The sequence below is a fragment of the Plecotus auritus genome, assembly GCF_963455305.1.
Source record: "Plecotus auritus genome assembly, chromosome: 3".
Lineage (NCBI taxonomy): Eukaryota > Metazoa > Chordata > Mammalia > Chiroptera > Vespertilionidae > Plecotus > Plecotus auritus.
Window position 1 is genome coordinate 195,914,031 of NC_137772.1, and position 14,891 is coordinate 195,928,921.

General features: G+C 39.3%; 1 protein-coding gene across 1 annotated transcript in view; it reads left to right on the forward strand.

Annotated features, from left to right (window-relative positions):
• The first annotated feature begins 159 nt into the window (after positions 1-159).
• The window catches only part of RECQL (RecQ like helicase), a 33,856-nt gene continuing 19,124 nt past the window's right edge, over positions 160-14,891 (forward strand). Inside the window, exons 1-5 of the mRNA XM_080661246.1 lie at positions 160-195; positions 2,733-2,780; positions 11,816-12,013; positions 13,314-13,493; positions 14,422-14,528. Coding sequence (XP_080517372.1) covers positions 2,765-2,780; positions 11,816-12,013; positions 13,314-13,493; positions 14,422-14,528 — 501 coding nt within the window. The 5' untranslated portion in view covers positions 160-195; positions 2,733-2,764. The remainder of the gene's footprint in view (positions 196-2,732; positions 2,781-11,815; positions 12,014-13,313; positions 13,494-14,421; positions 14,529-14,891) is intronic.

Below are 14,891 nucleotides of genomic sequence, written 5' to 3' on the forward strand. Positions count from 1 at the left end.
CGGCTTTCGATTGGCTCAATCCGCTCCCAATATCAACCAATGATATGGAGTCTTGTTCGGTGCCGCGATGGCGGCCACACCCCTTGACCAATTAGAGAAGGGTCTTACTTGCCATTGGTGGAACGGACCGACCCGGAAGGGTGGATGTTCTCGGCTGGAGTGCAAAGAAAGCCGGGTGGCGGGAACTTTTTACTGGTGAGTAGTGGTTCTGAGTTCGGGGCGCTTTGGGGTCGGAGACTGGGGAGGTCGGAAGGCCCGGGTGCGGGGTTCATGAACTGTTTCTCCGATTACGTTTTGAACGGGCTTATTTTTCTTTTTTCCTGCCTGAAGGCGAGGCCAGTCTATTAGGGATCACTTCCTTCCACTTTGGCAGGGGAGAAACCAGGGGAATTCAGGCCTTCAGGACACGATCATTTTATCTCCAGCCTTTTTTCATGCAGGAAGCTTGGTCACCAACGCCTGTTGATTGGAAGCCATCGTTTATTGGGAACACCGTTGGGGGCGCGTAAGGGAGGGTATTATTATGTTGCTGCTGTCTGTAAACGCAGGTGGCGGGGAAAGGGGTATGGATGTGTGTCTGATTTAACCTGTGGTACCTCAGTGTCATTTCCTTCAGCATCGATGACTGGGTGTGACACGGTAAAAGATTTCCTGTGGGTGCTGTCAAAAATTCAGAAGCATCAGAAGTGAAACCAATGAGTCATGGAAGTAGTGAAAGCTTACTGTTGACTAAAAAACAGTTCCAAACCGTGAGCACTCCAACCAAAACATGTAATGAGGCTCAGGGGTGTATTGTTAAAACAGCTTATATAGTGAGAAGGTAGTGGCTGCTTATCTTCACAGTGATTGGTGATAATGTTAACATTTTCTTAATTGATGGGGAATTTGGTTAGTGGTTACCCCATATCAACCTTGGGAAACTGTTTAAGTTGCACTTACATTTCCAGAGGCCAAATGAGAAATGACCCAGGTTAAGTTAGTTATACAAAGTAAGCTAAATTAAGCTTTGCTTGTGTGACTAAACTGTTTTTTTTTTTTTTATGCTCAGGTAGTTCTCAAGGCTAGACTTCGTTTGTTTGTGGTTTTAACATTGCCTAGCTATACTTCTTCTGACTGACAGACCTGCTGTATCTCATTAATTTCTGAACATATTGTGGTATCTTTTAATATTAAATCCCATCACTTGGGGAAGGAATTTATGAATTTTTTTGACAGTATAATCAAAGAAGCAATTTAAAACTGTGTGTGTGTGGGGGGGGGGGGTGGATGGGTGTTATAGAATATATTCTTTCCTAAGAGTAGAGATAGTTTCTGCTTTCAATCTCAGCAAACTTGAGCCTGAACTATACGCAAGGCACTTTGCTAGGCTATGTGAATACAAAAGGAAGAGACTCAACCCCTGCCCTGCGGGAAAATCTTGCACTCTTGGGAAGGAGAGTTATGTTTCCACAAGAGATATTTATATAGATAAAGAATTAAGTCTTTGGTTTACCCTCCTACTTCAACAGGTTATATTCCAATCTCAGCAAGGCAAAGACGATCCTGCCTATCTTTCCAGCCTAGTGGTGGTTTCAGAATGCTGTGTTAGGAAGGGCATAAGGTCAGCATTCTGCCTAAGGTAGAGTCATGCTGAAGTAACCTTTGGGGAACATTCTAAGTTACTTTTAGAAAATGTTGATTGTCCATATTAGAGTTAGGGGAGGTGTTCGTGGGGATTATGGGCAACCTAAAATTCCTGCTCTCAAGCCGCATCTCCTTCCACTTGCTCATATGTATTCTTCCTTATGTTTTAGTCATTCATAGGTATTTAGAAGTCCTTAATACAAACCATGTGTTTTTTTTTCTTCTACTTCTGAGCTTTTCAGGTTCTCTTCAGAAATTTATGAGCTCCCCACCCCCACCATAGAATGCCAAATCCTTTTTTAAGATTGAGCCTAAATTGTAAGTCTTTAAAGCAAGTATTCAGTAAAACGTTAAATGATTAATTTGGGTGTTTATGTTGATAGATTTTGCTTAATCTGGGACATTTTAATCTATCCAACTTGTTATTTATAAGATAGGTTCTATCCCAATTTTACAAGTAGGGAAAGAAGCTGAGAGGAAGAGGGTGTGCAATTTTGCTAAAATCACACAGTGGTTTAGTACTATAACTATTAAATCTCAAATATTTGCTCTTTTTTGTTACATCACTTTGTATCTGGTGATTCTTGATGTTTTACCTTGTACTTATTATACTAGAGGCCCGGTACACGAAGTTTGTGCAGGGATTGGGCCTAAGCCATCAGTCGGACATCCTTAGCACTGCAGCGGAGGTAGGAGAGGCTCCCGCCACCGCCACTGTGCTCTCCAGCCATGAGCCCAGCTTCTGGCTGAGCGGCGCTCCCCCAGTGGGAGCACACTGACCACTAGGGGGCAACTCCTGCATTGAGGGTCTGCCCCCTGGTGGTCAGTGCACGTCATAGTGACCAGTCGTTCCACCGGTTGGTTGATTTGCATATTAGCCTTTTATTATATGGGATGTTTATGTGACTTTGGATACTTCTCCAAAAAATAGAGAATTTTCTATAAAAATTAGTGTGTAAGAACCATGCAGTTCTTATTTAAAGGGTCCTTATGTAAGTGTTACTTTCTAACTTTTTTTGTGCTTAGTTGTGTCAGAATATCATTGATTGAGCATAATCAATAGTAACTGTCTTAAAAAAATGTTGCTGTTATTTTTCTTTCACTTTTAGAAAGAAATTTGTATCTCTAATTCAGTGTTGGAATGGCATCTGTTTCAGGTTAGTGGTAATAATTACATTTTGTTTTTCATTCTGTTCTGTTTCTACTTGTATGTTCTTTGAAAAAAATACTTGCTTTTCTCTGTACCTTCACTTCAACTTTGCTGTGAACCTTAAACTGCTCTAACTAAAAGTCTTAATAAAAATAAATACAATAAATTTAAAATATATTTGTTTAAAAAATTCTGATTATAGTCCAGGCCATGCTATGCTAAGGTTGTGGGTTCATCCCTGGTAAGGGCACATACAGGAATCAACCAATGAATTCATAAATAAGTGGAACAACAAATCTGTTTCTCTCTCTCTCTCTCTCTCTCTCTCTCTCTCTCTCGCCCCCCTCTATCTCCCCCCCTTCTAAAGTCAATCAATAAATAAAAAATTTAAGAAATTTCTGATTTTAGAAATGCTGTTTTTTTAGATAAAAAAAAAAGTGTGTGTGTTTTTAAATATTGATTTCAGAGAGAGGAAGGGAAAAGGAGAGAGATAAACATCAGTGATGGGAGAGAACATTAATTGACTGCCTCCTGCACATCCCCCACTGGGGATTGAGCCTGCAACCTGACTGGGAATCGAACAATGATCTCCTGGTTCATGCGTTGATGCTTAACCGCTGAGCCACACCTGCTGGGCTGTTGTGTTGTCTTTTTTTGTTTTTGTTTTCAAATTTTTAAAAATTATGTTAGCCCTGACTGGTTTGGCTCAGTGGATAGAGCGTCGGCCTGCGGATTGAGGGGTCCCAGGTTCGATTCCGGTCAAGGGCATGTACCTTGGTTGTGGGCACATCCCCAGTGGGAGGTGTGCAGGAGGCAGCTGATCGGCGTTTCTCTCTCATCGATGTTTCTAACTATCCCTCTCCCTTCCTCTCTGTAAAAAATCAATAAAACATATATTTAAAAAAAATTATGGTAAATATACATTACAGAATTTACCATTTTAACTATTTTTTTGTAATTCTTACCTAAAGATATGATTTTCATTGAGTCTGGAGACATAGGAAGGGAGAGGGAGAGAGAGAAACATTGATTGTCTCATGTACGCCCTGACTGGGGATCAAGCCCACAACCTGTGTATGTGTCCTGACCTAGAATTGAACCCATCACCTTTTGGTATATGGGATGATGCTCCAACCAACTGAGCCATGCCAGCCAGGGCATCATTTTAACTTTTTTTTTTTTTTTAATCCTCACCTGAGGATATTTTTCCAATTGATTTTTCAGAGAGAGTGGAAGGGAGGGAGGAGGCAGAAAGAGAGAGAGAAACATCAGTGTGAGAGAGACACATCAATTGGTTGCCTCCTACATGCGACACGACAAGGGTTTGGTCTGAGGGCTGACACTCTAACCACTGAGCCAGGGTGCATTTTAAGTGTACAATTCAGTGGCATTAAGTGCCGTCACATTGTTGTGCACCCATCACCAATATCCATCTCTTGAACTTTTTCATCTTCCCAGACTGAAACTCTGTATCCAATTAAACAATAACTCCTGATTTCCCCCTTTCTTGCAACCCCTGGTAACACTATCCCACTTTTTGTCTAGGAATTTGATTATTCTAGGCACTTCATTTAAGTGGAATCATATAATACTTGTCCTTTTGTGTCTAGATTATTTTACTTAGCATAATGTCTTTGAGGTTCATCCATTTTGTAACATGTATCTTTTTAAGGCTGAATAATATTCCATTGTATGTATATAACATCTTTAATTTATCCATTTGTCTGTCCCTGGACATTTGGGTTGTTGTACCTTTTGGCTAATAGTGAATAATGCTGCTATGAACATTGGTGTATAAATATCTGAGTCCCTGCTTTCAGCTGTTTGGGTTTATACCCAGAAATGGAATTGCTAGATGACAAGTTGAATTTTTTAAGTAACTTGCCATACTGTTTTCCATAGTGGCTGCACCATTTTATATTCCTACCAGCAATACATAGGGGTTGCAAGGAAAATATATGTTTTTTGATAGAATTCTAGGAACCTAAAAATTGTAAAGTGGAAAATACCAATCCCTTCTAATCTTACGTTGAGATTAATACTATAACATTTAATTTATTATTAAAATTTTTAAACATTTTGTACATATTGTTTTGTAATGTGATTAAAAAAACCATAATGCAAATACAGAATATAGGAATATTATTAAATAAATTCTATGTTGTAAATATTCTAATACCTACACTGTATTTTGTTGTTTTGAAGTGACATTAAATAAATGATATTACTTTTATTGTTGAACTTTTATATTGTTTTTATTTTTAAAACATAAAAAAATGCTGCCTTGAACATCCATGAATTGAAAGCTTGTGTGCTCGTCTGATTATTTCTTTAAGGGACTTTCCTATAAGTAGAGTTATTTCAAATGTCTTTAAAATATAAAAGGAAAACATTTGTTTTACCTTTTCCAGGCAGATATGCTTGGTATTTTGATTATGTCTATCCATTATTTGTTCCTGTAAACTTGACCAGACTCTACTGTGCTTTTTAGTGATACCTTGCTATTTATTTGGTTAAGAGGTGGTGGCAGGGGTGTTGTGTATATAAACCAGCTCTAACAGTAGGGTGACAAGATTCGTTTTTTCAAACTTTAAAGAAGTGGCTTTCTTATATATGAGAGATGCCCCTCCCCTTGCCCTCCCCCCCCTCCCGCCAACTTTATAATTTATTTAAATATAAACATGAAAAAATAATGACATAGGTTTTGGCTTTGACTCATGCCTCCTTCTCATCCTCTGAGGGTTAATAATAAATGGTCAAAATTTAAGTTATGTTAAATGCTAACCCAAGCAGTCTTTACTTAGAGATTAAAATGAAGGTTTAAGAGATGTCACTGAACCTCAACTCAGTTCAGCATGATCATTTTTGGATTGCATATGTTATTTTACTTAGACTTCAGCTTTATCAGTGCAGTATGACTTTAAAATAACTGAACAATGAAATAGATAAATTTTATTTAAGTAGAGATGCTTATTTCAAATAACTGCTTTCATAATGTTGTACCCCTTCCAAAGAAATCGAACTCTTCTATTGTTCTATCCATTTGTTGAACTATATTTGAACTGGCTCTTTGAGATTGCCTTCAGGTAGTTTGTTACTTTGGATCTGATGGCTTCCGTGGTGGTAATAAATCACTTTCCTTTCAGTGTTAACTTCAGTTTGAGATATTGTTAGAAAATGAGCTGTTTCTGAAGAATGGCACCTCCCATGCATCAGCTGTAAGCCTAGAAACACTGCAGTGCGATCCCCACTCAGTTCAGTGTGCTCTTGAGATACAGTTGCCGTGATAAGCCCTGTGTACTTGTAACCCCTCTTCATTGTTGATTAAAATCATACACTTGACTTTTCAGTCACATTTCATATAGTAAAGTCTTGTTTATGCCAGCATTGGAGATGATATAATTTTGGACAAAAAAATTAAAATACCCCGACTTACTACAACAGGCAATCATGATTTTGTCCGAGATACGATATGACTTTATACCATGGATTGACATTAACATCTCTGTCAGGTAGTGTTTGATCAGAGAAGCAGAGCTACTCTGAGTGATATAAGGGATTATGTGATTATGGGAAGTGTTAGGTTCTTTCTTTATGTATGTTTCCTGTGTATCTGGCACTGGGCCTGAAGTTGGCAGAATCAGCAGTCAGGAAAAGAAGATGTGATGGGGAATGTAAAAATAAACTGCTACCTATGAAGATGATCTTTTTCTTACTAGAATCTGTATTAGTGTCTCATTGCTTCAAATCTTCCAATTTGGATGATGCAGAAGGCATGTCAGAGAGCTGGTGTACTTCACATCAAGTTGCATGCAACTGGCTGAGGCTTCAGAGAAGCTGAAGAAGGTGAACCAATAGGACTTGGAGGAGCTGCAAGCCCTGCTGTTTTTCCAAGGATATCTAGCAGCAGCTGGAGTTGTGGGCTCAGGTGCTGCCCCATGCCAATGAGGTCACCAGCCCTGACCTTGCAGTGACTATCTTAAATATGGCAAAAATGGCCACTGCATCACTTCTACTTTCCAAAGCTTTGGCAGAGTCCTCTGTGCCCTAACCTAGAACTATGCAGGGAAAGAATTTTGGGAAATGTAGTCCTAGCTTAGCTAAGTTATCACAGTACAAAGCCACCAGACTTCACCAATTGCCTATAGGGCATCCATAGACTTCTCTTTTAATTTAATTATATTTAATATTCAAATAAAGGAAGTAGCAGAATGATGCTTCTGTTTAATGTGTCACCAACTGTCCTGTACACAACCAGATACAAACTGATCTCTACAGAAGAGGGCACAAATTCTACTTAATCTTTTGATGATGGTTATTCCTCTTTTTTATGAATCACATCCTCCTTGATAATTCTCTAACCTAAATCCTGCGATATGAAGTTAGCTACTATTGACACTTTTTTCTTTTTGATGTTAGAGGAATAGGAGAAGGGACAAAAAAAAACACAACAAAAACAACCACCAAGAATGAAAAACCCAAACTTGGTTTATATACAAATACTAGGGGCCCAGTGCATGAATTCATGCACCTTGAAAGGAACTGTGGGCTGTGAGGCTGCGTTGGGCAAAGGGGCAGGTCTTGGCCCATCCTCTGCGCCCCCGCCTGCCATGGCCCCCCGGTCCCCTGTCTGCTAGCAGCCCCTGCACCTGCCGCTGCTCCCACGCCCTGATGGCACCAGCCCCGCTTGCACCCACTGACCACGTGGAGCGATTGGGGCCGGCGCCAGCAGCGGGTGTGAGTGGCAGCTGCTGCCCTGATCACCCCTCAGGAGCAGGTGGAGGTGGAGAAGCCCTCGGGGGCAATTGGGGCCAGCAGCCACCGCTTGCACCCGCTGACACTGCCAACCGATTAGGACCAGCATTGAGCTCCAGCAGCGGGTATGAGCAGCGGCTCTGGCGCCGGCTGCAGGTGCGAGCGGGGCTGGCACCAGCAGCAGGTGCAAGTGCTGGGCAGAACCACAGCATGCGGGAGCAAAGAATTTTCAGTAACCACCAGAGGTTTGCCCCGACGACAGGGACTGTCACCCCGCCTTGGTCTGGTGCCCCCGCTCACCTGCTCCACCATCCCATCATGGCTGATGCCCGCCATGTTCCACGCTCTGCTGCCTGTGCTGACACCTGCCATGTTCTGTGCGTGCCCCCTTGTGGTCAGTGCACGTCATAGCAACCGGTTCGGTTGTTCCGCCGTTTGTTCTATTTGCATATTAGCCTTTTACTATATAGGATCAAAATAAGGAAGAAAGTCTTATAGGTATTGCAGTTCTAATTTCTTACTGCCAATGTTCGATAATTTCTGAGAAGTTATTTTCCTTTTACCAATACACAATTGCCCTGATAAGTTTCTCTGGAGGAGACTAGTGGGAAGATTTACTACATAAATTTTTAGTTGTGTAGTAGAGTCCTTCCTCAAAGGGCCCCAACCTCCACTTTATTCAAGGGACTCTGGGTCTATAAATTGGTTCATTTCTGGGAATTGGATGAAGGATGGCGACTCTGTTGTGGTGATTCAAATCAGACTTATGTTTACCAGAATCAGGGCTTTGTATTCTACTTATACAAATCTAATCATCTGCTTCCATCTCAGCAACATCATGATCAACTAGCCAATGCCAAAGACCTTTGAGAGTCAGATTATTCTGATTACTGCTGCTCTGTTGCCTATTATGGCAACCACATCTACCTTTACTTTGGTCATGAATTGCCACCATTTAGTCCCTGTATCTTAGAATCCATCATTCTCATTGATTCATGTTGTCTAGTTTAAAGGCAGTACTTCCCACTGTCATTCCTGACTTGCAGAGAACAGCCACTCCAGAGCTCTTCAGGAATGCTGAGGCTCCGCTCATGACTATTTCTCATGGCCTTGGTGAAGGGAGTATCCTCTGGATCCTGTTGGGGGTACAGCAAGAGTGGATGGTCAAATTTACCTGATAATCCACTTTAGCACTCCCATCTCCCCAAGCCTCTGGATTCCCTCCAAAATAGTATATCAAAGAAGTTCTGGCCCTTCAACTTCATTGGAATTTACACTTGTGTTGTTCCATCCAACTTTCTTATATTCATCTCTGGGGCCCGGTTTCTGGCTACCAACTAAGTAAATTATTAGAGCTACTCCTGGGCACTATTTAGCACACTAAATCCAGAATTTCTTACTGAGTCCATACTAATAAGTTAAGCTTTATTTAATACTACAGGCCTGGTGCATGAAATTCGTACACGGGGCTGGGGGGGTCCCTCAGCCCGGCCTACACTCTCTCCAATCTGGGACCCCTCGGGGGATGTCCGACTATCAGTTTAGGCCCGATCCCTGTGGGCGGGATGGGGCCTAAACCGGCAGTTGGACATCCCTCTTGCATTCCGGAACCGCTGGCTCCTAACTGCTCCCCTGCCTGCCTGATTGCCCCTAACTGCCTCTGCCTGCCTGCCTGATTGCCCCTAACTGCTTCTGCCTTGGCCCCGCCACCGTGGCTTTGTCCAGAAGGACATCCAGATGGATGTCTGGAAGACTGTTCGGTCTAATTAGCATATTACCCTTTTATTAGTATAGATTATTTTCCATCTTCCCTGATTTAATACCCTTAGGATCTCTTCCCATATTTATTCCCTCGGTTTCTGGTGATATATATTGGCAAATGCAACTCTGGTGTGTGTCTTCTCATGGGTTGTATTTTTATACCTCATCCTCTAGGGCAGTGGTTCTCAACCTTTCTAATGCCGCGACTTTTTCATACAGTTCCTCATGTTGTGGTGACCCCCAACCATAAAATTATTTTTGTTGCTACTTCATAACTGTAATTTTGCTACTGTTATTAATCGTAATGTAAATATCTGTTTTCCGATGGTCTTAGGTGACCCTAAGAAATAATTTTATGGTTGGGGGTCACCACAACATGAGGAACTGTATTAAAGGGTCACAGCATTAGAAAGGTTGAGAACCACTGCTCTAGGGCTTCCTGGGTCTGGAAGCACTAAGAGGTGGTAGGGGTGGATCCTTAGGGAGATGAGCAATCCTTTGCAAAACAACCACCTCAGGAAAGACCATTATGGGCATTTCAGGCAGGAAAAAGCTGTTTCAGAAAGGGAAGGGCAAGAGACTTGGCAGATTTAGTGGTCAGGGTACCCTGTTTCATTGGAATCTGCCCAGATGTTCCCATCCCAGTTGCAGCATGACACTTTTTCCTTAACTTTAATACAAGTCCCTGCAAAGTTGGGAATTCAATTTACACTGCATTACAGCCATCTGCAGGATTTAGACTTATGGTTGGTATTCAGTAATCTTGACCTTGTAGCAACTTTGTGGCCCTGCATTTCTCTCCCCAAGTTCTCCATCATACTTCAAAGCAACCAGTCGTTCCCATTATTTTCACCAAAATGTTCTGTGTCAGGAAACACTTGGCCAGCTAAGTCTTAAGTAAGACACCAGTATAATTAAGTCTGATACTTAATTATACTGGTGTCTATAGATTAGAATTTAAATAACTTTGTCTACTGCATGCCATGGAATACCATTGCCCCTTTTATCACTGCAAACAAAGGACATCAATATCTTTAAATCTAATCAGATCAGAGACCCAATTTCAGGTGGCCCAGAAGCAATTCAGAGAACCCACCCTTAAGTTTCTGTTCATCTGGAATAGCACTGGGTGTTGGCTAGGTTTCAATCAGATATAAGGGATTTATTATAGGGACTAGTTCCTGCATAATCATTGGAGCTGGTTAAGCAGTCCACTGCTGGACCTGAAGTCAGTAGTGCCAGCATTAGGGATGGGAAGATGGATGTGAAGTGTGGGTGGGTGAGGATCAGCTGAAACCCACAAGGACTATGTGGAACCCTCCTGTTTCTCACTGGGAATCATGTTGGTGTGCCACTGCCTACAAGGATCTGACTTCATGGATGCTGGTGCCTTGCCGAAGATCTGGTGTACTTGCTACAGGAAGTTGCACATGAAGTTGGTCAAGCATTCAGAGAAGCTGTGGGCCAAGCTACTGCCCCGGGGAGATTCATCAGGGACTGGAGGAACTGGCTTCTGCCCCATGCCAACAAGGTGAGGCAGAAGATCCATGACGACATGAGTGAGCTGCAACAGCATCTAACCTTATGCCAACTATCTGAATGTAAATCTGTCTGCTCTTTTTTCCACCCTCCAAATTTCATGCAGAGTTCACTTGTGGCCAATCCTAATCCAGAATCCTATTGGGAAGGGAATTCTGGCAGTTGGTACAATACAAAGTCACCACAACATCCTATTTTAAATCATAACCATAAAACTTTATCTCATGAAAAGGCATTAAAAAATGAACACTGAATAATGCAGGCAGATGTTTTGGACACACCAACAATATCTTTACATTTTTTACAGCTTCCATTGATAAGGTATCAAAAGGAATCTCACTTTGACTTTGATTAGAATCATACATTAAAGCTTCTTTATAAATTAATTAATGATGGAGTTGTAATGCTAATTTTAATAGTACATGATTTCTTTTTTTACTTGTTACATCATCTTGTTTATAATTATTAAATCCTTATCATGCCACTATATGAGCCTAAATGTGAATGTTTTTTGTGAAATAATAGCTAAGAAGTTAGGGGACTACTTTTAAATAGCTTGCATTTGCTTCGTAGTTGGGTCATTTGATTTATGAGATTGTTGGGCCACTGCCCTGCAACATAATTAAAATAGATATCATTTGTAAATGCTTAATTTGTACCAGGTACTGTGTCAAGAGCCTTCAATATGTTATCTCACTTAATTCTGTACAATAGTGCTATGAAACCTAGGTATCATCCCCATTTTACAGATGGGGAAATTGAGGCTTGGTTAAGTACCTTGCCCGAGGTCACTCAGCAGGTAAGAGGAGAACCTGAGATTTACTAGTAAGTCAGGTCTGTGTGACTCCAAAACAATGTTCTTAACCACACTGCAGAATTTATAAGCTTTTCTGTGATTTCGATGGTGAGGAATATTAAAAAATTATTAGGGAAACTTAAAATTGTAATTGACTGTCTTGTCATCGTATCTTTTTTCCTCCCTCATAGCTCTAACTGAGGAATTGGATTCGGTGAACAACGAGTTACATGCAGTAGACATTCAAATTCAGGAACTTCTGGAGAGGCAACAAGAGCTTACTCAGAAAAAAAACATCCTAACAAACAGAATAAAGCAGTGTTTGGAGGATTCTGATGCTGGGGGAAGCAATGAATGTGATTCTTCACCTGCCTCTTGGAATAAAGAAGGTTTATTCTTTTTTTATTTGCTAGTTTTTTTCTTCTTTCTTTAAACTGGAGTCAAATCATTGTACCAGTGTCAGTACTTTCCAGTAAGTGTAGAGGTGAAACTGGCCATTCCTTAAGTGGCAAAGGAAGCTTAGAGGCAGACCATTCTTTACCCATGTTCTGTACTCTTTTAAAATTAAGCTTTTATTATTCAGACTATTACCTTTTTCCAAATATGGTTAACAACATTAATGTTAACAACATGAATCAATGCTTGGAAAAGTGAGATATTTATTTTAACTAAATTTTCTAAATTTTCACTAGACAAAATCAAACAATTAAGAAAAAAATTCAAACTTTTTGCCGAAGTCTAGTTCATTTCCCTTATCTACTGAACAAACCTTTTTTGATTTAAGTTTCTTCAAAGCATCATGTGTATCACTAATTATAGTGAGAGACAGAGAAAGTCAAATACTACATGATTTCACTTATATGTGGAATCTAAAAATTAAAATAAAACAGAAATAGACTTATAAATGCAGAGAACAGAGGGTTGCCAGATAGGACAGGGGTTGGGGGGATAGGTGAAAAAGGTGAAGAGATTAAGTAGTACAAATTGGCAGTTACAAAATAGTCATGTGAGTGTAAAACAGCATAGAGAATATAATCAATGATATTGTAATAAATGTATGGTGCCAAGTGATTACTAGACTTACGGAGGATCACTTTGTAAGTTATATAAATGTCTCATCCTGTACTGTACACCAGAAACTAATATAATATTGAATGTCAACTGTAATTGAAAAGTAAATAAACATCGGTAAACAACCAAAAGAAAAATTATAAAAAGAATACTATAACTTGAGAAGGAATTGTAGTGCTTTTGTGGGCCTTGTTTTTTAGTGATTCACTTGTAAACAAGATATTTACACCAAAAATTCCAGATAATTGTTAACTTTGTTCATGATATTTGAGTTTTTTTATGATACTTTGAATTCCTTGGTTGACTTTCAGATGGTTTTTCAAATATTTTCTTTTGTGTTAAGTTAATTCTCAACTGGCATATGCTTTGATTTTTTCCTGATATACTAGCTTTTTTTCTGAGGTACTGTTTCTTATGATATATCATTAAATTTGCTTTTGCTTTAGTTTTGTGACTTACACTAATCTCAAAATTGTTCTTATGAAAGTTAAATTGTCCATAGTATTAAAAGTCTTATGTATATTTATCTGACCCTGCTTTTATAAAAGCAGCCATACACATGTGTCTCATTATAGTCCTAAACAATCTAATATATTTAGCTTATTTTTCTCTTTCTAGATTTTCCATGGTCTGATAAAGTTAAAAATGTTCTGCAAAATGTCTTTAAACTGGAGAAGTTCAGATTGCTTCAGCTTGAAACTATTAATGTAACAATGTCTGGAAAGGATGTATTTCTTGTTATGCCTACAGGAGGTGGAAAGAGCTTATGCTACCAGTTACCAGCATTATGTTCAGATGGTATGTATTAATAAAGAGTGATTTTAAATTATTTCTCTTTACACACACACACACACACACATCCAGTATATACTTTAAAATGTATTTTTATTGATTTTAGAGAAAGGAAAGGAGAGGAAGAGAGAGAGAAACATTGGTTGGTGCCTCCCCTGCGCACCCTGACCAGGACCCTGATGGAGAATCGAACCAGGGACCTTTTGGTGCTCTGCATGATGCTCAACCAACTGAAGCCACACTGGCCAGGGCTCTCTTAATATATTTTTAAGTATTCAAAAAAATAGTTACATGGGACTACCCTCTTTCTGTGGTTATTTTAAGGAACAAACTATAGGAACATGAGGTCATATGCTTTTAACAATGTAGAATAGCTCTTATAGCTGTCAACACTTTCAGTTATAAGAGAAACAAGATATATTGCCAGAACTTCATTTAGTCAATACACTGTTCACTGATTTCTTTCCAGAATAAATTAATCTGGTGCAGTAAGTGGATGAATACCCATGAAAAATTTTCAATTCTATATATTGTTATAGTTTTTATGGGGAGGTAGGCAGCTTTGGAATAACTTTTTCCCTGATGTAACTGGATAGTATTTGTCTTGATTTATATTATTTTACTGAGATTACCAATATTAAAAATGGTAGTGAATTAAAAATTCAAAATGATAATATCTACCTTTATGTTTGTAGGACTGAATAAAGGAAGAGATTTCTGCTTAATCTTAAATTTGCTTATTTGGTTTAGGATCATTTATTCGTATCTTCCTCCTATGTTAATGAGGGTAAGAAATAGAAAGTATACTGCTCAAGTTGAGTTGAAAATTAGTCTGAATTAATGGGTAGTGCCCACAAGTTATGGTAAAGAAGGTGACTCATTGAAACTTTTTCTGGTGGTGGTATAAAATTGAAAATGGGTTTTTCTTTTTCAGGTTTTACACTCGTGATTTGCCCATTGATTTCTCTTATGGAAGACCAATTAATGGTTTTAAAACAATTAGAAATTTCAGCTACTATGTTAAATTCTTCTAGTTCTAAGGTATGGTTGTATTATTTGTTTATTGTGTTTTAACTCTTCACTGAAGTAGGGGCCTTAACTACAATTGAGTTGCTTATAAAATTAAAACTAATTACTATTTATATCAGGAGTTGTAAACTGCTAATGGGCCATTTCTAGCCCATTGCCTATTTTGTATGGTTTGTGAGTTAAGATACATTTTTATATTTTTAAATGGTTAAGAGAAAAATAATACATTTTGTGAAGTGTGAAAATTATATGAGATTTAGATTTTAGTGTCCGTAAATAAAGTTTTATTGGAACATAACCATGCTCACTCATTTACACTTATTCTGCCAGAAGTTCTAGTATTTTATTTTTGCATCGGCACATTTCTGAGGAGAT